General features: G+C 45.0%; 1 protein-coding gene across 1 annotated transcript in view; it reads left to right on the top strand.

The window, feature by feature from the left end:
* Positions 1–8,151: 8,151 nt before the first annotated feature.
* FBXO15 (F-box protein 15) overlaps positions 8,152–26,259 on the top strand; it is a 47,653-nt gene continuing 29,545 nt past the window's right edge. Inside the window, exon 1 of the mRNA XM_054019771.1 lies at positions 8,152–8,496. Within this exon, the coding sequence (XP_053875746.1) occupies positions 8,330–8,496 (167 nt within the window). The 5' untranslated portion in view covers positions 8,152–8,329. The remainder of the gene's footprint in view (positions 8,497–26,259) is intronic.

Here is a 26,259-nt window from a genome sequence, read left to right as displayed (position 1 = left end):
CAAAGATTTAGGTACACGTTTAGTCTCATTGTCTTTGCAGGATCTAAGGCTATAGTTTTTGTTATGGAAACTGATGGATGCAAAATCTATTTTAAAAGGCCCTGATCCAGCAACTGGGTCAGCATAGATGTAACTCTACCCATATGGTTCTGTGGTGACGACGGAGGAAAGGAAACAGAACGCCAGGTCTGTGGTAGCTAGAGAGCTTTAAAAGCCTCAAGCAAAAAGCCTCCCAGGAAAACTTTCCTGGGGTTTTTATTCTTTCTACCTCTCTGCTTACAACACTTCTAACTGGTTACATTCTTGCGCATAGGGAAAGCATACAGTGTACAACAACATAAGATAGCAAACCCATATCTTGTGCACGTGAAAGCCAGCTGCGAGGGAGACAAACAGGCCAGCCAAGAAGTTTCCCAAATCATAGACGCTGGGACGAAGGTCACTCCTGCCTCGTCGCCATGGGAGCAGTTTGCTGCACCTGTGGACTGGCGATTCGGGAGCTATGCGTCCCTACATGGTTCAAATTCTATTTATTATTTTTACTCAGTTTAATAATTCCTTTGTGGTCAGCATGTACATAAAACTCATATACAATTGTATTCATACTTATTAATTCAACTCAGTAAATAATTGTAGAAAGCCACCACTCAAAAACAGCTGTAAAGATTTTACTCAAACTTTCTAGGAAAATTCCCACCCCAAAGGAATTTGTTTAAGGAAGTTCTGAGCAATGAAAAAGCAGGAGTTATAATGACAGTTGGAATTCAATCACAACTTTAGACTCTGCTGCCTCTACCAATGATGCTATAATATTGATAACAACAACAATAACAGAATTTTACTTTAAAACACTTTTAAGAATCTATGATATCCCATTCCATAAACAGAGTTGCAGTTCTTTATGTCCTAACCTACATCAATGGACTATTGAGATGGTGGTTCATTGTTTATAAATTCTTTGTAATATTAGATGTATTTTAATATTTTCTTTAGGCCCTATCTACATAAAACTTTCATTGGAGTTTAAATCCAGTGCTTAATAACTATTAATACTTACCATCTCTGTAGTGCTTTACATTTTCAAAGCATTTACAGCCTTGCTGTTAAACTCAGTTGGAAGTCCCATGTAATATATAATTAGAAGTGGACTTTTGGCGCAAAATTTGAATCCAAACTTCTCCAAAATTTGGGGGTTGTGAAAAAGTCAGTCTTGACGGACATAAGAGAGCAGTCCTGTTGGGTTCCAGGAAGTGGGTGTGCACAAGCCCACGCACGGCTAAATGACCTTCCCCCTACCCAGGGACGAGGTGAAGCAGGTACCCTGCCAGAGGGTGTTCAGATGCTGAGTTTTGGTTTACTTCAATATAGTGATGAGGGGACATCTCTACATTTGGATTCCGGGCTTTCAGTGAGTCTATCTCTAGTTAGGTGTAGCGATAAGAACTACATTTCACCTTACATAATAATATATTGGCTTATAATTATGTCTCCTTCTAGTGGGTGAGTGCAATGACTATACCAACCTATTATCCTTAACACTTCCTCTACTTCTGCCATATAACCTCACACTGAATTTACTCCTTGCTGGTGGCTGTAGTAGAGCCTGTCTGAAGATTAGCCATGGTTACCCTGAAATTCCTATTTATTTATGTATACAACTCCATAGGTTCCCTCCTCTGTTACATATGTAATGGTTTTCTTTGGTCCAGTCTATATTATTTACCTAGCACACTTTAGGTTGCTGTATAAATAAGTTATAAAGATCACCAAAACCAATAATAAAAATACTTTGGTGAAGTGGTCACAAAACCACAATCCCCAGCAAGGTTATTATGGAAGTACCAATTGCAGCTCCGTAGTTTAGAAGTTTTGCACTTAAAGCTGAGATTCAACTCTTTTGTAATGTATAAACATCATACACTACTCTTTTACACAATTACTCTTTGAAAATAGGTTAAATTTTCTGAGAATTTACAAGTAAACCCATTCATTAGTTTAGGAATTCAAATTAATAACAAGTTGGGTCTTTTAAAAATTTAGTATGTATCAAACTGATTTTTTGTCCCAAATTAGCTCAATAACAATACACAGATGCTTCAAGCTCCCCACATAGTTTAAATTCACAGAAATCTTGTGCATAGGCCTCTTTTGGTGGGTTTTAAAGGACTGATAATTTTTTTCCAATTAGTCTTGATAACTGCAAGTTTCTTCTTCTGCAGAGGCTGGACAATAAACCTCTGCTACAGAGAATTCCAACCAGAGTTGCCCTCTTTCAAAACGACTGCCATCTCCCATTGTTCTCAATGAGCCTGAAGCCATCGGTTGTCCTCAAGTGGCCATTCTCAATAGCACTGGGCTCTATGCCTCCTAAAGAGCCTGGGAAAACAATCTTTCTTGGTTTTACTCTCATCAGAACAAATGGCCAGTTTGAAAAAGGGCACTTCTTTGGGGGTTTCTCTGAAGGAGAAGTTTAAGAACATAAGAACGGCCATACTGGGTTAGACCAAAGGTCCATCCAGCTCAGTATCCTGTCTACCGACAGTGGCCAATGCCAGGTGCCCCAGAGGGAGTGAACCTAACAGGTAATGATCAAGTGATCTCTCTCCTGCCATCCATCTCCACCCTCTGACAAACAGAGGCTAGGGACACCATTCCTTACCCATCCTGGCTAATAGCCATTAATGGACTTAACCTCCATGAATTTATCTAGTTCTCTTTTAAACCCTGTTATAGTCCTAGCCTTCACAACCTCCTCAGGCAAGGAGTTCCACAGGTTGACTGTGTGCTGTGTAAAGAAGAACTTCCTTTTATTTGTTTTAAACCTGCTGCCCATTAATTTCATTTGGTGGCCCCTAGTTCTTATATTATGGGAACAAGTAAATAACCTTTCCTTATTCACTTTCTCCACACCACTCATGATTTTATATACCTTTATCATATCCCCCTTAGTCTCCTGTTGTCCATGCTGAAAAGTCCTAGCCTCTTTAATCTCTCCTCATATGGGACCTGTTCCAAATGCCTAATCGTTTCAGTTGCCCTTTTCTGAACTTTTTCTAATGCCAGTATATCTTTTTTGAGATGAGGAGACCACATCTGTATGCAGTATTCAAGATGTGGGTGTACCATGGATTTATATAATGGCAATAAGATATTCTCTAACCCTTTTTAAATGATTCCTAACATCCTGTTTGCTTTTTTGACTGCTGTGGCGACGACACAGGAAAGGAAATAGAACACCAGGTTTCTGGTAGCTAGAGAGCTTCAAAAGCCTCAAGCAAAAAGCCTCCCAGGAAAACTTTCCTGGGGTTTTTATTTCTCTCCTTACTTTGTTTACAACACTTCTTAGTGGTTACATTCCTGCGCATAGAAAAGCCAGGCAGTATACATGCACATAAGATAACGAACCCCTCTCTTGAGCGCGTGAATGCCAGCTGCGAGGAAACAATCAAATCAACCAAATAAGTTTCCCAAACACAAACACTGGATTGAAGGTCACTCCTGCCTCGTTGCCATGGGAGCAGTTTGCCGCGCCCGTGGGCTGGCGATTCGGGAGCTATGCATTCCTACATGACTGCTGCTGCACACTCCGTGGACGTCTTCAGAAAACTGTCCATGATGACTCCAAGATCTCTTTCCTGATTAGTTGTAGCTAAATTAGCCCCCATCATATTGTATGTATAGTTGGGGTTATTTTTTTCCAATGTGCATTACTTTACATTTATCCACATTAAATTTCATTTGCCATTTTGTTGCCCAATCATTTAGTTTTGTGAGATCTTTTTGAAGTTCTTCACAATCGCTTTGGTCTTAACTATCTTGAGCAGTTTAGTATCATCTGCAAACTTTGCCACTTCACTGTTTACCCCTTTCTCAAGATCATTTATGAATAGGATTGGTCCTAGGACTGATCCTTGGGGAACACCACTAGTTACCCCTCTCCATTCTGAAAATCTACCATTTATTCCTACCCTTTGTTCCCTGTCTTTTAACCAGTTCTCAATCCATGAAAGGATCTTCCCTCTTATCCCATGACAACTTAAGTTACATAAGAGCCTTTGGTGAGGGACCTTGTCAAAGGCTTTCTGGAAATCTAAGTACACTATGTCCACTGGATCCCCCTTGTCCAAATGTTTGCTGTCCCCTTCAAAGAACTCTAATAGTTTAGTAAGACATGATTTCCCTTTACAGAAACCATGTTGACTTTTGCCCAACAATTTATGTTCTTCTATGTGTCTGACAATTTTATTCTTTACTATTGTTTCAACTAATTTGCCTGGTACTGACTGTGATGGGTTGGATCACAGAAACCCTCTTGGGAGCTGCCACCCGATATGCCAAGACTACCTCTATCCCTGCTTTCCCTGCCAGCTCAGGACTCCAGCACCCTGTCTTGCTGAGCCAGGCACTCCCGTCTGTTCCAACACAGACCCAGGGTCTGAATTACTTGCCCCAAAGCTGCAGGTTTACCTGAAAACAGCTCACAGAAGTGTGCTTGTCTTTAGCACTCAGATGCCCATCTCCCAATGGGGTCTAAACCCAAATAAATCCATTTTACCCTGTATAAAGCTTATGCAGGGTAAACTCATAAATTGTTCGCCCTCTATAACACTGATAGAGAGATATGCACAGTTGTTTGCTCCTCCAGGTATTAATACATACTCTGAGTTAATTAATAAGTAAAAAGTGATTTTATTAAATACAGAAAGTAGGATTAAGTGGTTCCAAGTAGTAACAGACAAAACAAGGTAAGTCACCAAGCAAAATAAAATAAAATGCGCACATCTATGTCTAATCAAACTGAATACAGGTAATCTCACCCTCAGAGATGATAAGTTCTTTTTCTCAGACTGGACACCTTCCAGGCCTGGGCACAATTCTTTCCCCTGGTACAGCTCTTGTTCCAGCTCAGGTGGTAGTTAGAGGATTCTTCATGATGGCTCCTCTCCTCTCTTCGTTCTGTTCCACCCCTTTATATATCTTTTGCATAAGGCGGGAACCCTTTGTCCCTCTGGGTTTCCACCTCCCCTCACTGGAAAAGCACCAGGCTAAAGATGGATTCCAGTTCAGGTGACATGATCACATGTCACTGCAAGACTTCATTACCCAATTGCCAGCACACACATATACAGGAAGACTCACAGGTAAAACACAGCCATCTGCAGACAATGGTCCTGGTTAATTGGAGTCATCAAGATTCCAAACCACCATTAATGGCCAACACTTTGCATAATTACAATAGGCCCTCAGAGTTATATTTTATATTTCTAGTTTTAGATACAGAGTGATACATTTATACAAATAGGATGATCACACTTAGTAGATTATAAATTTTGCAATGATACCTTACAAGAGACCTTTTGCATGAAGCATATTCCATTTACATTATATTCACTTATCATATTTTTATAAAACTATTCTAGTTACATTATATTCACTTATTATCATATTTTTATAAAACCATAAAGACTGCAAGTCACACTGATGTTAGATTTACCGGTCTGTAATTGCTGGGATCACCACTCAGGACTAAATCGAGAATTGATTCTCCCCTTGTGGGTTCCTGTACCAGCTGCTCCAAGAAGCAGTCTTTTAAAATATCAAGAAATTTTGCCTCTGCATTTAGTCCTGAGGTGAAATGTACCCAGTCAATATGGGGATAATTGAAATCCCCCACTCTTATCGAGTTCTTTATTTTGATAGCTTCTCTAATCTCCTCTAGCATTTCATCGTCACTATCACTGTCCTGGTCAGGTGGTCGATTATAGATCCCTACTGTTATATTCTTATTAGAGCATGGAATTACTATCCATAGAGATTCTATGGAACATGTGGATTCATTTAAGATTTTTACTTCATTTCATTCTACATTTTCTTTCACACATAGTGCCAATCCCTCCCCACAACCTGTTCTGTCCTTCTGATATATTTTGTACCCCAGAATGATTGTGTCCCATTGATTGTCCCCACTCCACCAGGTTTCTGTGATGCCTATTATATCACTATCCTCCTTTAACACGAGGCACTCTAGTTCACCCATCTTATTATTTAGACTTCTAGCATTTGTGTACAAGCACTTTAAAAACTTGTCACTGTTTATCTGTCTGCCCTTTCCTGATGTGTCAGATTCTTTTTTATGTGAATGTTTCTCATCTGATCTGGCTCATACTTTATCCTCTTCCATCCTCTCCTCCTGACTAGAACCTAGAGAATCTCTATCAATAGACTCTCCTCTAAGAGAAGTCTCTGTCCAATCCATGTGCTCCGCTGCAGCCATCGGCTTTCCCTCATCTTTTAGTTTAAAAGCTGCGCTGCAACCTTTTTAATGTTAAGTGCCAGCAGTCTGGATCCACTTTGGTTTAGGTGGAGCCCATCCTTCCTGTATAGGCTCCCCCATCCCAAAAGTTTCCCCAGTTCCTAATAAATCTAAACCCCTCCTCTCTACACTATCATCTCATCCATGCATTGAGACTCTGAAGCTCTGCCTGCCTACGCCCGTAGGAATGCCACCCTAGAGGTCCTGGATTTCAGTCTCTTTCCTAGCGGCCTAAATTTAACCAGGACGTCTCTCCTAACCCTTCCCTGTGTCATTGGTACCTATTCACAGACTATCAGGGTTAGAAGGGACCTCTGGAGGTCATCTAATCTAACCCCCTGCTCAAAGCAGGACCAATCCCCAACTAAATCCCCAAATGGCTCCCTCAAAGATTGAACTCACAACCCTGGGTTTAGCAGGCCAATGCTCAAACCACTGAGCTACCTACATGTACCACAACCAGTGGCTCCACCCCAGCACTACACATAAGTCTACCTAGATGCTTCGAGAGATCCGCAACCTTCGCACCAGGCAGGTAAGTCACCATACGGTTCTCCCGGTCATCACAAACCCAGCTATCTGTGTTTCTAATGATCGAACCTCCCATTACTAACACCTGCCTTTTCCTAATGACTGGAGTTCCCTCCCCTGGAGAAGTAACCTCAGTGCGAGAGGATACCCCAACATCATCTGGAAGAAGGGTCCCAACTATGGGAAGGTTTCCCTCTGCTCCCATTGACTGCTCTCCTTCTCTGAGCCTTTCATCCTCCTTAACAGCGCAGGGGCTGTCTGACTGGAGGTGGGACAAATCTACAGTGTCCCGGAAAGCCTCATCAGCATAACTTTCTGCCTCCCTTAGCTCCTCCAGTTCTGCCACCCTGGCCTCCAAAGCCCGTACTCGGTCTCTGAGGGCCAGGAGCTCTTTGCACCGAATGCACACATACGCCACCTGCCCACAGGGCAAGTAATCATACATGCTGCACTCGGCACAATACACTGGATAGCCCCCAATCTGCTGCTGGGCTTCTGCCTGCATTCTCTCCTACAGCTACCTAGGCTAATTATAAGGTTTTTGTTTAAATCAAGAAGATTTGATTATAGTTTAGGCTAAAGGTTTTAAAGAATGGTAAATGTACTTCACCCCCTTCCCACTCCCCTTCCAAACTCGCTCTCGAAACTCCCTGTTAGCAGCCCCTGGTTTGATGCAGCAGCCTCTGCAGACAAGCTTTCAGTGATGAAAATGGCAAAAATGAGTCGACCATTATTAATCCCATATTCTTCTTTCCCAAAATTTATCCATTGCACTGAATCTGCTCCAAAGGGATGACAGGAAAGAGGGGGAAACTGGCGTGTGTGTAGGACAGTGTGGGGTGTTGTAGGGAGAGGGAGCTGGACTGTCCGTGTGTGTGTATGCAGGTGAATATGGGGTGCAGATGGGAAACTGGTGGTTTTGCCTGCTGTGGAAAGTGGAGGATAGGAAAGAGGAGGAAATGAGGGCGCATGAGCAGGGGAGCATAGAGATGCCTGAGGCAGTGGGCATTTGGGAGAAGCAACGTTGGGAGCACTGAACTGGGTTCTGGAGCAGAGATCTATAAACTAGGGGAATGTGCTTATCTTTTTGTTGCCCACTATGGGGGTGACTGAATCCAGGGATGTTTTAGGGTGCGGTTGGGGGTGAAGCCGCTCTGCACTGAACTGCAACCCTTACAGAGTGTGGGGCTCATTACCAGATAGAACCCTACACTGGGACCTTCTCTGGGCTGAAATGTGTTGTGTGCGGGAGGGGCAGCTGAACGCCTGTAACCAGGATGTGTGGAAGAGCCAGGCCCTTCAATGGGCTGCAGCCAGTAACTTCAGGCTGGGGAGAGGCCGCAGCGGCCCCGTCGGCTGCAGCCACCTCCTGCCCAACTCCAAGACCAACTCCGCCCTCGCGCCGCGGCGGCCCGTGCAAGGCCAGGCAGAGGCAAGCGGGCCGCTTGGAACGCTGGTCCGGGCCGTTCGGGTTCCGGTGTCACTATGGCGACCGGACGCGGCTGGATCCTGCAGCAGCACAGCCTCGGGCTGGCGTGGGCAGCGGCTGCTCCCCAGCCCCTGGCGCCGCCCGCCCTCACCAGCCGGAGCCCCCCGACTTCCGCGGCTCCTCCTCCAGACCCGGACCGCGGCAGCTTCGCCGTGCGGCTCAGGTAACCGCCCTCCTTTCCCGCTGGTTCCCCCGGGCTGAGCGGGACTCGGGTTCCCTCAGCACCGGTGCCAGGTGAACTGGGCGCAGAGCCGAGTCAGGCGAGTCCCTCTACCTCCTCCAACACTGTGTTTAATTGTGCTGTGGTGCCCATGCAGTCAGGCCTGCTCCCGATCTTCCCCCTGGCCGAGGTTGCTCTTGGGAGCCTTGACTCGGAACCCTAATGATGGCGTCCTCACTAGTGCGCAAATGCAAGGGGGAGGAGAGCTGCAAAGTCTGCTGTGAGCGGCAGCTTGTAGATCTGCTTCTCCTATGGGCAGAGCTTGGGAAAGTGTGGCCATTTTTTTATTTCTCCCCAGTCGGGTCAGTGCCACCCACTGGGGAGTGTGACCTGATCAGAGTCCCAGGGTTTGTCTGCTGTAGTCACCTGCTGCATAGTTTGGACCCATTACTGCAACTGCATAGAAAAGTTTCGGGAAAGTAAGTGCATGAGAGGGACTCCAATAGGATGACAACGGAGAACAATCTCAAAAGGAGAACAGTGCCCTTCTTATTTCTCCTCTCAATCATTGTGGCACTGACTGTACTGCTTCAGAACCTTAGTATGTCATGCATTGGTCTTGCTGCCCATGTTGTACCTCGGCCATTTTGAAACCAAAACTTCATCAGGGGTTAGGACACCACAGGTCAGTCAATGAGAGATAGGCAGCAGTGGTTAATCAATCGTAGGGTTACCATTCGTCTGGATTCCCCTGGACATGTCCGGCTTTTTTCAGTTAAGAATAGCGTCCGGGGGGAATTTGTCAATGTCCGGACTTCCCCCCCCATGCAGAGCGTGCGCGGCGTACAGGGCAGCCGGACGGATCGAGCCACTCGCACGGGCTCCGGCAGCCAGAGCCCTTCCTCCACTTCCCCCTCCTCTCCCCTGCAACTTGAGACCACTCCCCTCCTCTCTCTCCCTCCCTCCCCCTCCTCCCTGCATTGGCAGATCAGCACAAAACGCAACCCTCCCCTTTTGCAACTGGGTGCGGTTTCTGCCACGCAACGTAGCAGTTTGGTAAACTGTTTGTTAACTTGCTACCGCCTGTCCGTGCTGATACACCGGCCGTTCGCCTCGGCCTCCGGCAGTCTGGAGCTCCGACCCTGCTCCCCTCCCCCTGCTGCCGAGCGCGCTGCTCTGCAGCACGGTAAGGGGGCCAGGGGTCAGAGAAGCGGCAGGGAGATTCGGGAGGGGGGGGGAGGCAAGAGACAGGGAGCAGGGGGGAGGGTTGGATGGGTCAGGAGTTGGGGGGGCTGTCTGGGGGTTGGGGGTGTAAGGTTTTGGGCAGTCAGAGTACAGGTGGGGGGGGTCTCAGGAGGGGGCAGTTAGGGGACAAGGAACAAGGAGGCTTAGGTGGGGGGGGGTTCTGGAGGGCAGTTAGGAGCAGGGGTCCCAGGAGGGGGCAGTCAGGGGACAGGGAGCAGAGGGGTTTAGATGGGTCGGGAGTTTTGGGGGGGGCTGTCAGGGGTGGGGAGTGGTTGGATGGGGTGTGGGAGTCCCAGGGGTCTGTCTGGGGGTGGGGGTGTGGAAAAGGGTTGGGGCAGTCAGGGGACAGGTAGGGGGTAGGGTCCTAGGGGGCCAGTTAGGATGTGGGGAAGGTCTCAGGAGGGGGCAGTCAGGGGACAAGGAGCAGGAAGGCTTAGGTAGGGGTGGAGTCCTGGGGGGCAGTTAGGGGCAGGGGTCCCAGGAGGGGGCAGTCAGGGGACAAGGCATGGGGGGGGAGGGTTGGGGGTTCTGAGGGGGCAGGGAGTGGCAGGGGCGGGGCTAGGGCAGGACGAGGGCGGGGCTAGGGCGAGGCTCCTCCCGTCCTCTTTTTTGATTGTTGAAATATGCTAACCCTATCTTTAGTGAAAAGGCTTTTTAGAAGGGAATAAAGGAGGAAGCTAGATCTTATATTTTTTGGTCTGGTAGTCTAAGATTTGTAAAACTAGCCCTAGAAGTGTGAAGTAAAATTGCTGGATCTTGTGCTTTCATCATGAATCTCTCAATATATGCTGTTTTCTTAAAGGTCCTAGCTCCTGGAGTCATGCAATTATGTGAACGTTTCTAGTTTCCAGCCGTAATTGGTGTGTAGAAAAGCCTGAAAACATGAACTTTAAAGGCTCAAAACCAGAAGCAAATAAATGTCTTCCATAGTCCCCATCCAAAAGTAATTTTAAAAATTTGATGATTTGGGAAGGCCTGACTTGTGATTTTTTGATCCCTTGGGGCTAGTAATACAAGTGAAGAAACTGTACTGGCAGCTGCTAGTCACTGTTGGGAATCATTGTCTTTTTTCATGTTAATCAGTCAAAACTATCTTGGTACCAGTATCCGCAATAATTGAGAATCCAATCCTTGCAGGACTGGGCCTTAATATTGCAAGTCTCATTGACTCATAGACTTTAAGATAAGAAGGGACCATCGTGATCATCTAGTGATGATCTCCTGCACAAGTCAAGCCTCTCTTCTCATGTGTTCAAATCTTTCTGGAATATTCTCTCTCAAAGGTGGCATTTTTCATGTTTGTTCATGGCACAAAGATATTTTGTTTGTTTTTGGTTTGAAAGCTTGAGCAAAATTCTGTGAACTGTTTTTGGGTTATGGAGAATGAAACTCTCTTTTTCTATTAAAGAAGATTTCTAACACCACTCTCATAAATGCCTATGGGAAAAATGGCAGAAGTTTGAAACTTGGCATGGATTTTGTGCTCAGAGAAGATGTACTTTTGTCTGGTTTGATTTAACAAAATATGGCTATTTGAAAATTTCATGCTGAGATTATGACATATTTATTTAAAGTCTTTTCTATGGCACTAATCACTGTAGCATCTCACAAACCATTATTATTTTTTCCTATCTCAAAGGAGTATTGCAAAGATGATATTATTATCCCTATTTTGCAGATTGGGAAACAGAATCATAGAGGGCCAAAAGGGTATGTGACACTTCACTTGTGAAAGTGATCTTGAATAAAATGTATGGGGAATAAAGTGTCTTGAACCTTGTGTAGTTATTTACATGTAAAGTAGTTGTAAAAAGCTAACCAATCAAAATTCTCCACTCCTACTGTCGGAGGTGTTTAATTTAGAAGGGGTGTAAAGGACTAAAGAAGGCGAAAGGCCAAGCAGATTGCAAAAAAGATGTATTCACTTAACATAGAGAATATATTGTTATTCCTGATTTAAATATGTATTTGATGTAATTCTCTCCTTCCTGCTTCCCAAAATTGCAGTTTTCCATTACAGGCAAATGTAGGTCCAAGAAAGCTGTCCACATGGAAAGCCAAGGCAGTGTAATCAAACCATTTTTGAAGCAGGTTCAGGATGACTGCTGCTGGTCACATAAGTGTTGCTAAGGAACACCTCAGCTTCTCTGTGGTTGGGGTACTATCTTAGATTGGACAGTGTAGTCAAGGGGGCCTCCAGAACAGGCATTTATAGTTTCATATTAAATTGGTGAGTAAGAAAGGGAGTAAAGTACATTCTAAAAGGTTAAATATAAATAATATGAAGTGGGGAAGGAATTGTGAGGTTATGTCTAATTAGTTTAATTAATTTATATTGGAAAAACAGAAGAGGGTCTGGTAAGGGTACGGGGTGGGACTTCAATCTTATCTGGCTTTGAAGGACCTTATTCCAGGTCTGGGTGGTGAGAACTTTGGATGGAATAACTCTAAATGAAAATCCAGGGTGTTGTAGGAAGTGGTATTGGTGATTTAGTAGGTGATACTTGAGAGAGAGTTGCCTTTGAACAAAAGGCATCAAAAGTGGTTACTTGGCTGCTGGAGGTGCCATTCTTGGATGAGATATAAAACTGAAGTCTTGCCCTCTTATTACATCAGAAATTCAACATGGAAAACAGCCCAGTTTTAACTGTGGTGCCCACCCCACGGTCCTCCTCCACTGTTTCATTATCTAGTCCTCCCCTGCCTCTTCCACTGCCACTTTAAGCATATACAATTTTCCACATTGAAAACTATCCAAGTTTAATTGTGATGTCTCTAGGCTGCTGAGCCAGTTTAAATGCATACATGCAGGTTCTGTGCTGCAGATATAAAGGTATTATCCCTCCTACACAATGTAACTGTTGTACTGCATGCGACAGGAGCCTCAGGCAAGACCAGTTCAAACAAATTTGGGCCTCCCCCAGCAAAACAAATAACAACCCAAAACCAACCAAACAAAATCACCACCACACCATGAGGAACTTCCAAAAAGACAACTTGATAAAGGCCTTTGTCTGCCAGGCTTGAGATTTGATGAGTGACTTTCTCCCTCCACCTGTCCAGACTCTTATGCCACACAAATTGCATAGGTTTGAGTCCCAGGGGTTGAAGAAAAAGAGAATATGTACTGTGTTCAGAACTTTTGCAGAGTTTGTGGAGAGAGCTGGGGTTAGAGCAGATAGAGGTTTCCTGTTAAACAGAAAGTGTGGAAAATACTGCAAGTTTGGCAGAATTATTTGAACTAGTCATGATCTCTGGTGTCATACTATGGACTTTGCGATCTACTTTTGCTCAGTGTAGCACTATTTTGTTTGTTTATTTCTTCCCTCCACCCAAGATAAAAAGGGTCACTGTTATGGTTTGGTGGCTAGCCTAACATTTGACTTTTTTTTTTTTATTGTGAACTCTCCTATGTTGTCTTGGCCATACTTGTAAATAATATTTTATTTGTAGTTAGAACATAAGAATGGCCATACTGGGTCAGACTAAAGGTCCATCTAGCCCAGTATCATGTCTTCCAAGAGTGGCCTATGCCAGGTGCCCCAGAGGAAATGAACAGAACAGGTAATCCTCAAGTGATCCATCCTGTCACCCATACCCAGCTTCTGGCAAACAGAGGCTAGAGACACCATCCCTGTCCATCTTCGCTAATAATGAACGTATCCAATTCTTTTTTGAATCCTGTTATTGCCTTGGCCTTCATAACATCCTCTGACAAAGAGTTCCACAGGCTGATTGTGCGTTGTGTGAAAAATACTTCCTTTTTTTGTTTTAAACCTGCTGCCTATTAATTTCATTTGGTGACTTCTAGTTCTTGTGTTATGAGAAGAAGTAAATAACACTTCCTTATTTACTTTCTCCACACCGGTCATGATTTTATAGACCTCAATCATATCCTCCCTTAGTCATCTCTTTTCCAAGCTCAAAAGTCCCAATCTTATTAATCTTTCCTCATACGGCAACCGTTCCATACCCCTAATCATTTTTGTTGCCCTTTTCTGAACCTTTTCCAATTTCAATATACCTTTTTTGAGATGGGGCAACCACATCTGCCCACAGTATTCAAGTTGTGGGTGTACCTTGGATTTATACAGGGGCAGTATGATATTTTCTGTCTTATTATCTATCCCTTAATAATTCCCAACATTCTGTTCACTTTTTTGACTGCCGCTGCACATTGAGTGGATGTTTTCAGAGAACTACCCACAATGACTCCAAGATCTCTTTCTTGAGTGGATGTTTTCAGAGAACTACCCACAATGACTCCAAGATCTCTTTCTTGAGTGGTAGGGAACAGCCAATTTAGACCCCATTGTTTTATATGTATAGTTGGGATTATGTTTTCCAATGTGCATTACTTTGCATTTATCAACATTGAATTTCATCTGCTATTTTGTTGCCCAGTCACTCAGTTTTGAGAGATCCTTTTGTAGCTCTTCGCAGTCTGCCTGGGACTTAACTATCTTGAGCAATTTTGTATCATCTGCAAATTTTGCTTCCTCACTGTTTACCCCTTTTTCCAGATCATTTATGAATATATTGAATAGGACTGGAACCAGTACAGACTCCTGACCATTTGTTCCTACCCTTTGTTTTCTATCTTTTAACCAGTTACCAGTCCATGAGAGGACCTTCCCTCTTATCCCATGACAGCTTACTTTGCTTAAGAGCCTTTGGTGAGGGACCTTGTTAAAGGCTTTCTGAAAATCTAAGTACACTGTATCCACTGGGTCCCCCTTGTCCACATGCTTGTTGACCCCTTCAAAGAATTCTAGTAGATTGGTGAGGCATGATTTCCCTTTACAAATACCATGTTGACTCTTCCCCAACAAATTATGTTCATCTATGCGTCTGACGGTTTTGTTCTTTACTGTAGTTTCAACCAGTTTGCCCAGTACAGAAGTTTGTTCTTCTGTTTGTGTTGTTTCTCCTTGATGAAAACCCGCCCCCTTGTTTCACTCTACTTCCCTCAGCTGCCCTCCCCGCTTTGATCACCGCTTGCAGAGGCAATAAAGTCATTATTGTTTCAAAATCATGCATTCTTTATTAATTCATCACACAAATAGGGAGATAACTGCCAAGGTAGCCCGGGAGGGATGGGGGAGGAGGGAAGCACCGGGCAGGGTGGTGGATGTGGGGAGGAGGGAAGGACAAGACCACACTGTGCTTCAAAACTTATTGAATGCTAGCCTTCTATTGCTTGGGCAGTCCTCTGGGGTGGAGTGGTTGAGTGCCTGGACTCTCCCCACCCCCCCGCGTTCTTGGGCGTCTGGGTGAAGAGGATATGGAACTTGGGGAGGAGGGCAGGTGGTTACACAGGGGCAGCAGTGGCTGTCTGTGCTTCTGCTGCCTTTCCTGCAGCTCCACCAGACATCGGAGCATATCAGTTTGATCCCCCAGTAGCCTCAGCATTGCATCCTTCCTCTGCTCATCATGCTGATACCATCTCTCATCTTGCTCCTGCCACCTCTCTTCTTGCTCCCTCCACCTCTTATCTTGTTTGTCCCTCCTGTCCTTGCGTTCATTTTCTGCTTTCCTGGACTCTGACATTGTTTGCCTCCAAGCATTCTGCTGAGCTCTTTCAGTGCGGGAGGATTGCATGAGCTCAGAGAACATTTCATTGCGAGTGTGTTTTTTCCCCCCCTTCTTATCTGCACTAGCCTCTGGGATGGAGATGATAGGGGTACCGTTGAAACATTTGCAGCTGGGGGAGGAAAAAAAGGGAGAGTAGTATTTAAAAAGACACATTTTAGAGAACAATGGGTAGATTCTTTCACGGTGAACCAAGCTGTTAACATTACATAGCACATGCTTTTGGTACAAGGTCACATTTTGCCTCTTATATTGAGGGCCTGCCGGTTTGGTGTGAGATCACACACGCAGGGCCGGGCAACAGAATTCGGCTTGCAGGCAGCCATGGTAAGCCACAGTCTTTCAGCTTCTTCCACCTTCATAACATGTTGGAATGGTTTCAAACAGCAGCGCCCTCCTTTCCCATACCAAGCACCTGTTGGATTGGCCATTTAAAAGGAGGGGCTGTCCTGGCCGCGAATGCATCCCAAGTCTCCAGGGCAAATTAATCATTAAACACGCTTGCTTTTAAACCATGTATTATATTTACAAAGGTACACTCACCAGAGGTGCCTTCTCCAGCTTCATGGTCCGTGAGCCTGCCTTGGGAGGGTTGGGAGGGTATTGGCTCCAGGGTGATAAACAGTTCCTGGGTGTCAGGGAGAATGGTTTCTCCGCTTGCGTGCTGTGTGCTAGCCTCCTCCTCGTCCACCTCCTCATCTTCCTCGTCCCCCAAATCCTCATCCCTGTTGCTTGAGACTCTCCCCTTGCAGATGTCCATGGACAGGGGTGGAGTAGTGGTAGGGGCCCCCCCTAGAATTGCAAGCAGCTCATCATAGAAGCGGCATATCTGGGTCTCTGACCTGGAGCGGCAGTTTGCCTCTTTGTTTTTTTGGTTGGCTTGCCTGAACTCCTTAATTTTCACGCGACACTGCTGCGGGTCCCTGTTGTACCCTCTGTCCATCATGCCCTTGGAGATTTTTTCAAATATTTTGACGTTTTGTCTTTTGGAATGGAGTTCTGATGGCACGGATTAGTCTCCCTAAACAGTAATCAGATCCAGTACCTCCTGTTCAGTCCATGCTGGAGCTCTTTTGCGATTCTGGGACTGCATGGTCACCTGTGCTGATCAGCTCGCCACACTGGTCAAACAGGAAATGAAATTCAAAAGTTTCCAGGGCTTTTCCTGTCTACCTGGCCCAGTGCATCTGAGTTGAAAGTGCTGTCCAGAGTGGTCACAATGGAGCACTCTGGGATAGCTCCCGGAGGCCAGTATCGTCGAATTGCGTTCACACTACCCCAAATTTGACCCGGCAATGTCGATTTCAGCGCTAAGCCCCTCGTTGGGGAGGAGTACAGAAATCGATTTTAAGAGCCCTTTAAGTCGACAAAAATGGCTTCGTTGTGTGGACGGGTGCAGAGTTAAATCGATCTAATGCTGCTAAATTCGACCTAAACTTGTAGTGTAGATCAGGGCTCAGAGGCATAGTGGAGGCAAGAGATCCAGAAGGGGGAGTAGGGGAGACTACCTATGCCAAAGCCCTGGAAGTAAATTCTAGTAGTCAGAAAAAGTGAGCTTCTCATTTCCTGCATCACTGCTTATGACATTTCAGCTGGCAAGAGTGAAAGAATGACAACAGGGGCAAATGTGAGTGACAATTGTCAGGATGCTTAATATTAAATAAGACTTAAAGTCAATGGCACTCCTAAAAAAAAAAAAAAATGAAATACCAAAACTGCACTGAACTTGTTATGCAGCAGTAAAGTTGCACAGTTAAAATTACGAAGTCTGGACGTGTAAATCGTAACTGGATAAAATTCTATTAAATTTTATTTATTTCTTCGGTATTTTTTTTTTCAAAGTGTTATTTGCTGAAATATTTGGGACAAGCTTTCTCCTTTCCGTTTGGCCTGATTCATTCAGCAATGACAGAATTCAGTGTGTTTGACATCGGAGGCCATCTCATAGAATCATAGAATCATAGAATATCAGAGTTGGAAGGGACCTCAAGAAGTCACCTAGTCCAACCCCCTGCTCAAAGCAGGACCAATTCCCAGCTAAATCATCCCAGCCAGGGCTTTGTCAAGCCGGGCCTTAAAAACCTCCAAGGAAGGAGACTCCACCACTTCCCTAGGTAACGCATTCCAGTGTTTCACCACCCTCCTAGTGAAATAGTTTTTCCTGATATCCAACCTGGACCTCCCCCACTGCAACTTGAGACCATTGCTCCTTGTTCTGTCATCTGCTACCACTGAGAACAGCCGAGCTCCATCCTCTTTGGAACCCCCCTTCAGGTAGTTGAAGGCTGCTATCAAATCCCCCCTCATTCTTCTCTTCTGGAGACTAAACAATCCCAGTTCCCTCAGCCTCTCCTCATAAGTCATGTGCTCCAGACCCTTAATCATTTTTGTTGCCCTCCGCTGGACTCTTTCCAATTTTTCCACATCCTTCTTGTAGTGTGGGGCCCAAAACTGGACACAGTATTCCAGATGAGGCCTCACCAATGTTGAATAAAGGGGTACGATCACGTTCCTCGATCTGCTGGCAATGCCCCTACTTATACAGCCCAAAATACCGTTAGCCTTCTTGGCAACAAGAGCACACTGTTGACTCATATCCAGCTTCTCGTCCACTGTGACCCCTAGGTCCTTTTCTGCAGCACTGCTACCTCGCCATTCGGTCCCTAGTCTGTAGCAGTGCATGGGATTCTTCCGTCCTAAGTGCAGGACTCTGCACTTGTCCTTGTTGAATCTCATCAGGTTTTTTTCGGCCCAATCCTCTAATTTGTCTAGGTCCCTCTGTATCTGATCCCTACCCTCTAGTGTATCTACCACGCCTCCTAGTTTAGTGTCATCTGCAAACTTGCTGAGAGTGCAGTCCACACCATCCTCCAGATCATTAATAAAGATATTAAACAAAACCGGCCCCAGGACCGACCCTTGGGGCACTCCGCTTGAAACTGGCTGCCAACTAGACATGGAGCCATTGATCACTACCCGTTGAGCCCGACGATCTAGCCAGCTTTCTATCCACCTTACAGTCCATTCATCCAGCCCATACTTCTTTAACTTGGTGGCAAGAATACTGTGGGAGACCGTATCAAAAGCTTTGCTAAAGTCAAGGAATAACACATCCACTGCTTTCCCCTCATCCACAGAGCCAGTTATCTCATCATAGAAGGCAATTAGGTTAGTCAGGCACGACTTCCCCTTCGTGAATCCATGCTGACTGTTCCTGATCACTTTCCTCTCCTCTAAATGTTTCATAATTGATTCCTTGAGGACCTGCTCCATGATTTTTTCAGGGACTGAGGTGAGGCTGACTGGCCTGTAGTTCCCCAGATCCTCCTCCTTCCCTTTTTTAAAGATGGGCACTACATTAGCCTTTTTCCAGTCATCTGGGACCTCCCCCGATCGCCATGAGTTTTCAAAAATAATGGCTAATGGCTCTGCAATCTCACCCGCCAACTCCTTTAGCACCCTCGGACGCAGCGCATCCGGCCCCATGGACTTATGCACGTCCAGTTTTTCTAAATAATCCCGAACCACTTCTTTCTCCACAGAGGGTTGGTCACCTTCTCCCCATGCTGTACTGCCCAGTGCAGCAATCTGGGAGCTGACCTTGTGCGTGAAGACAGAGGCAAAAAAATCATTGAGTACATTAGCTTTTTCCTCCATGAAATTTGTCACAAAAGATAGATTGTGGCATTACTGAATGAACCGTACAGGAAAAGAATGGGAAAGTGAAATCTGAGTGAACAGAAGCTTAACTGGTATTCACCAATGGTAGTGTGGGAAACAAAGGAAAAAAATATGAGACAGTTAAACAAGATTTCTCATAATAATTGCTAACAGACATGCTGCCACCATTCCTTCCTCATTTCTAATGAAGGTAAACGCCAAACATCGAATACAGGAATCTCCAAAATTAATATCTAGTCCCTTATTGCATATAACATTCACATTTTGTGACATTTATAAAATTGAGGTTTGCCAAGTTCAACCAGTTGCATGATTGCTAAGATAAGGAAGCAGGGAATAGCATAGGTGGGGGCAGGAGAAAGGCGGAGCATGGGACCTCAGTGTTTTATTTTGAACCCTCAGTCCAATGAGCTTGGAGAACACAAGTCCAGGCATGTCTGGTGGGCATTGCTGAGTTGCCAGGCAAGGTTGAGCAATTCACCTGGTGTGGCCTTATGCAGCCGAGTCATTGAACCAGGGATCGGCAACCTTTGGCCCGCGGCCCACCAGGGTAAGCACCCTGGCGGGCTGCGTGTCAAAGGTTGCTGATCCCTGCATTGAGCTGTAGCTCCCTTGCAGGACAATGGCTGTTGATGGTTGTTTGACACCCACGTGGGTGTTGGTTACTTTCCTTGGAATTGTCTCTGGAGAGCTAGTATCTGGGCGCTTCCCAAATCCACAGCATATTTTAATGACAACCATACAACACAATTCTCATAACTTCATATGCATTAATGATATACATATTTAGATAGAACAGTGACTTTCAGTAGATCATAACCTTTCCTCTGATGCTTCACACAGCCTGCTTTATATGCAATATCACAATTATCTATAAATGAGGAATATGGGGGTTACAGGACGCGCCTCCAAGGCATATTGTCACACCGTCAACTTCAGTACTCTTCCTCAATGAGAGGCAGAAGCTGTCCCATCGACATAGTGTGGTGTAAACACCGCTTTCAGTCAGTGTAAATTTCGTTGAGTTAAATTATGTAATTTATGTAACTTACCTAGCGTAATTAGCATTAGTGTAGACAAGGCCAAAGTCTGTGGCCGTATAGTGGGGACGGTTTAATGGACTGGAAGGGACTAAAAAGGAGCCATGAACAAGGAAAACAAGCTTCAGTGAAGTAATAAATGTATCTGGCAGATAAGTGTATTGGGGTGATGATTGTACAGATTATGAAATAACTGTGTCACACAACATTCTTGGGTGTTTGCCTGTCTGTTTAGGAGCTGTTTAAACCTGGAATTTTCAAAGGAGCCTAAGAGAGTTTGATGCCCAGCTCTGTTATAGTTCTAAGGGAACTGAGTGCCTAATCCCTAAGGCTTCTTTGCAAATCCCAGGTTTATATATTAATTATGCATTAGGACTGGGATATAGTTTACCTGTCTAAAATACATCTTAACCAGATGAGACTTTTCCCCACCCTTTCTCCTCCTTCCATCATCATCTTGCATGTTTAGGACAGCTGTCTCTGGCAACTGGTGATCCTGGTAAATGTCAAATGCCAGGAGGTGCTGGTAAAGCATTAGTACGGAAGCTCGGTATTCTTCTTCTGCAGCTGCTGACTTGAATGAAAAGAAAAGGACTGAATTGACTAAAGGCACTTTGGTTTCACTATAGCTTTTGACATTTGGAATGCAGCAAATTCAAAAGTGCTTCAGAGAAGAAGATCCGATCTAATGGTAGGGAAGTGGCATGGTCTTGTGCAGTTTTTCCCAAAGTGTGAGGCACAGGTCTCAGGAATGCAAAGGACTAGCTATCGGAATGTGGACAGTTCTCCAGGGTCTCCGCTTTCATTTAAAAAAAGAAAGAGAGAAAAAGGATGTCTCTCTAGCTGTTATGGTTGTGAGGAAAACCTTCAAAAACAAGGCATGATGATGGCTTATGCAAAGACAAATTTGCACTGAGCTTGAAACAATAGTTCTGAGCCATGAACTGGGCCATTCATTTCAATAAGTGCTATCTCTGAATAGCAGTGATGATACTCATGGTTCTCACAAGAAAATTTGCAGCCTTTGCGTGCAGCCACCAACTCTCACTGGTGGCTGCACTAACGCTTTTTCCTAAAATATTTAATTAGCTTTAGGAAAAACAGATAAATATGCACATCCATCCAAATCATTGTATTTTATGTTTTTTTTTTTTTTTTTTTTTTTGCAGACACAGTAATAAAAATAATGCTGTGAAAAGTGATATTTGTATGCTCATTAATATCACTTTTCAGAACACACTTAGTAGCTAGCTGGGAGGCTGTGATAAGTGATATTAACAAACATACAGGTATCACTGTATCACAGCCTCCCAGCTAACTAGTAAGTCTGCTGTGAAAATTGATACTTGCATGTTTGTTAATATCACTTTTCTCAGCAAGCGCCAGGACGAATTAAGTCCTAGATGGGGGAGTTAGAGGGGGGGCAGTGGAGGCCAGGGGCAATGTGGGGGTGGATGTGGGGCTGGTGGGAGGCAGTGGGTGCCCAGGGGGATAGGGTAATGGATGGGGAAGGCAGTGGGGGACTGAGGTGATGTGAGGTGGTTGGAGTTGCATGGTCAGAGCTGAGAGCCACGAGGCTGAAGCTAGGGGTTGGAACCTGCTGCCACACGGGTTGGGCCAGGGGTCAGCACCAGGGCCAGCTCCCGCTACCACGTGGCTGGAGCTCGGGACTGGAGCTGGGTGCCAGAACCCAAAGCCCCGTGGCCTAGCTCCTGAAGTCCTGCCGCTGGAGCCTGCTGCATAACCACCCCAGGGCTGAAGCCCAAGCCCCACTGCTGGCCCCCACCCCCAGGTGGGTTGAGAACTCATCCTGCTCCTGCAGCACTGTGCCCCACCTGTCTCCAGAGGTGGTGTAGGGCAGCACATCCAGGAAGAACAGGGAGGGAGGGAGGGGGAGATGCCGATATTTTGTCCCCCCATCACCGACCAGGAGGCTGTTGTGGCCGCACAAAAAGCCCCTTGTGGCTGCATTTGAGAAACACTGCTCTAAATCATAGACTCACAGCAGTGTAGGACTGAAAGGAACCTCAGAAGGTCATCTAGTCCAGTCCCCTGCACTCAAGGCAGGACTAAGTAATAGTTAAGAATGTTATTAACTAGTTATTTCACTGTTCATGAAAGTACATGTAAGAAAGGAGAGGAAGCATGACATTACGAATATCTACACCAGCATTTCCAAAAGTGTTATGGGCATAGGTAAGAGTGTGCATGCAAAGGATACTCCTGAGGGAATTCTGCTCCAGATTGCCCCACACAGAACCTTCTCACCCCACACCTGGATCCCCCACACACTAAGTTCCTCCAAAATTGGATCCCGCCATCCAGAGCCTGCTTGCCTCACACCTGGATTGGGGGTCAGGGCTGGTCATACATGTGAGACTTTGTCCCTCTCACTTGCTATCTTGGTGCACCTGGCTTGGAGGGTCAGGACCCCGGTATGTTTCTGGGGCAATCCCAGCTCTTGCACTGTGTCAGGGTCGGGTCAAGCCTCACCACTGAGTCCGTGTCTGGGTGGAGGGTAGGGGAGGGAGGGGACTGCAGGGCAATCTCCCACCTCTGTGCAGCCAGTGGCTTGTCTTCCCTACTGCCATGCTGGAGCGTCCACATTTATTGATTGATTGATTGATATAGTTATTCCCCTCTGCGCCAGGTGTACCAGGTGTCAGCAGGCATGCTCAGCAAGGCAGGATCCAAGTGTGGGGGGATCCAGGTGTGGGTTGAGAGGGTTCTGTGTGGGGTAATCTGGGTGCGGGTGGCTCAGTGGGGGATCTAGGTGCAGGGAGGATCTGGATGCACAGAGTCTTGCTGGAGGGTTCTGGGTGCAACGGTAATGGGACTCAGCAGGGGGTGAAGGTGGTTGGGGGTCAGTGGTGGGGGTCTGGGTCTGGGGGATAGAGCTCGGCGGGGGGTATGGGTGTGAAGGCTCAGTGGGGGGGTCCAGATACAGCTGGTTGGGGCTCAGTGGGGTGTAGATCTGGGTGCGGGTGGCTCATCGGGGTGGTCCAGGTGCAGGGGGAGTGGGACTCATTGAGGGGGAGGGGTGCAGGAGTGGGAGGCTCGGCGGGAGTGTCGGGATATAAGGGGATCTGGATGCACAGGGGTTGCATGGATGGGGGAGAAGCTCCCTGTAGAGGGTCCCTCCCCCTGCAGCTGAGGAGCGATGGGTGCAGTCAGTGGGGGGGGGGTACAGGGGGAGTTTTCAGAACTTCCTTCAGCCGGGGTAGAAATCTGGGAGTGGGTCTGACCCGGCCCTGGATGCTGTGCAAGGGAAGAGGAAGTCCTGTCCTCCCCAGCCCAGCTGGGACTAGCAGCTGAGCCCAGCGCAGGGTAGGAGCCACCAGCCGGGTCTTCCCCAGTCCCTCCTCCTGGCCTCTGCCGGCTGCCCTGGGCCCCCAAAACATACTGCTGGGGATGGTCGCATGACTGCTCTTATGGCTTCCCTTTATTTCTCTATCAGAAAGCCATTTTTCTGAGGGAAAACAAAGAAATCTGTGGGGGACATAAATTCTATGCATGCGCAGTGATTTCCCCCAGGAATATAATTTATACACTTTCTGTGATTGCAGTGTGGGGGTGTGTCAGGTTTCATTTTTCTGGAGTGTGGTTCAGCTTCCAAAGGTTTGAGAAATGCTGGCCTAGTAGCAAGGTCAGAAGACTTGTGTTCTCAACCCTTCTGATTGTGTGACTTTTGGCAAGTTTCTTATCCATTCTTCACCTCAGTTTCTCCACCTGTAAAAGAGGGTTAGTAATACCCCCTCCCCTTGTAAAGCACTTGGACATCATCAGATGACATGAGGAATAGCCATTTAAATTATTATTGTCTTTGTTTATGACTAGATATATTTTAAAATTTTGGGAACAATCAATATTGTCACAACTTTAATTACAACTTGCTATGTTCTTTGAAACAGACTAGATTACTCCTTCTCTAAAAAAAGGTTGTCTCCACTTTGCATATACTACAGGTTATTGAGGTGAAAATACAGCTACAAAACTGAGTGCCACAAATTGAACAGCTGTTGAATCAACCATTGAGGCTGTTGTGCCTTTGAGCTCGAGCCTCTTAATATAATGATATATGACACTTCAAAAAAAAAAAAAGTGTGGGGGATTAACATCTGGCAATTAGATTTTAAGTGTCAGGCCAGCTTTATCTGTTTTGTGATGAAAGTTTTTCTAGTATTTGGACTGATTTCTTATCCTCGCGCACACAGTGGATGGGAAAGTGATTGAATTAGTTGATGAATTAGGGAACTGTGGACTTTTTGTTTTGAAAGATGAAAAATAATAAATGGAATACAAGTTTTTAAAAACAAAGACTTAAGAAAGGTGTAGAAGTAGAGTGGAAGATTTTCAAAAGCACCTTTGGGATTTAGGAACACATCCCATTGGCTTTAAAATGGATGTATTATCCTAAATCCCTTGAGCGCTTTTGAAAACCTCCCTCAGAACACAGAAATTGTAATGACATGGCTTCATCCAAGATGATGTAATTTCATCCCTTTTTCTAGACAGCGGTATTGCTAACCTGTGCACAGCTAAAGATTGGTGTTTTCTTTAACCTGTTAAGGGTGGTGTTTTGTGTTCCAGTTGCTGAGCAGTTTTACTGAAAGATGCAAAGTGACATTTTTCCCTTTCACAATCAAAAATGTCAGCTTTGATCCAAAATTACCTATTAACAGTAGTAGACATAGTCACACATACATCTGACCTTCAGGATCATATGTGACATACATTTAGAAATGTTATTACTGATCGTGCTGGTCCATTAGAGTAGTGGTTCTCAACCAGGGGTACACATAACCCTGGGGATACACAGACGTCCAGAGGGTACGTCAACTCATCTAGTTACAGTGTTTGCCTAGTTTTACAACAGTTTACAGGAATAGAGTCAATATGGAGAAAAACATAATTGTTGGTGTTGCTTCACTGCCTCCCAGAATGACAAGGCTCGCAAGTGAAAAACAGGCTCAAGTATCACACAGAAATGCAAGTGCAATATTTATATTCCAATCAATTTATTTTATAATTATATGATAAAAAGAAGAAAGTAAGCAATGTTTCAGTAATAGTGTGCTGTGACATGTTTGTATTTTTATGTCTGATTTGGTAAGCAAGTAGTTTTTAAGTGAGGTGAAACTTGGGGTACACAAGACAAATCAGACCCCTGAAAGGTGTACAGTAGTCTGGAAAGGTTGAGAATCACCGCACTAGAGGATTGGCTTCTGAAGTGTGAACTGTATGACTTTTAGATCAGAAGGAAATATGCTTCTAATGGTGCCCACTGGGATCTTAGGGATTTCTACTATGATGGGATAGTAATTTGTGAAGGTAGCACAGTATGTAAAGAGGTCAAAGTTAATTTTTGTTCCTTATCTAAGTTTTATTTCTGCTCCATGACCATAAAATGTTCTTTATTTATTACCCATGTGCATTAAATGTTCTGCTGATCCGTGTCCATCCAAATTAGATTTCTTTTTAAGCATCCCCGGCATCAGTTGGTTGCCTAGGTACAGAGAGTTGGATTGACCAGATATTTGAATGCCAGATGGCAATCCAAACTCTGGAGCATTAACAAAGACAGAATATAGGAAGCTCTACTCTATGGCATTACAGGGTGCTTGGTTGTCAGAGTCTGATTAGGTTTCTGAGGCTCCATCTTCATATTCTGCTATTTCTTCCAGAGTTTTTGTGGGGTTTGATGGTGATTAAGAATATTATGAATATATAGATAGTTTCAAATATACTTACTATTTTGGAAACTTAGGTATAAAATGTGTGGCAGGTTAAGGTATGTGGCTTTATTTGCACTTGGCACAAGCATGCTACTTCTTTGTTTTGTGGGAAGAAACGGCAATTTGTCTCACACTTCCAGCACATGTTAAAAACTAAATACATAAAAACAGCAGCAAAACCCACCTATCTAGTGATTTAGTACTCCTATGACTGCAAAATATATACCGTTACACAAAAGCAGATTTGAAGTGGTAATATACTTGCATATTTTAGATATGATCCAGATTTATAGCTTTATGAAATTTTTCTTGGGCTCTGACAAATTCAAAGCATAAGTTACACTGATTTTTATTTTTATTAACATGCCAGTGTTAGGTGGGTCAACAAAAATGTCCTATGTCTTGGTGTGAAACCTCTGTTTACAGTCTGAGCAGCTTGAGTCCTTAGCAGTCTCTTTTGGAGTATGATTATG

This window comes from Malaclemys terrapin, chromosome 2, assembly GCF_027887155.1.
Source record: "Malaclemys terrapin pileata isolate rMalTer1 chromosome 2, rMalTer1.hap1, whole genome shotgun sequence".
NCBI lineage: Eukaryota > Metazoa > Chordata > Testudines > Emydidae > Malaclemys > Malaclemys terrapin.
Note: the sequence above shows the minus strand (reverse complement) of the source record. Positions and strands in the feature narration are given on the sequence as shown.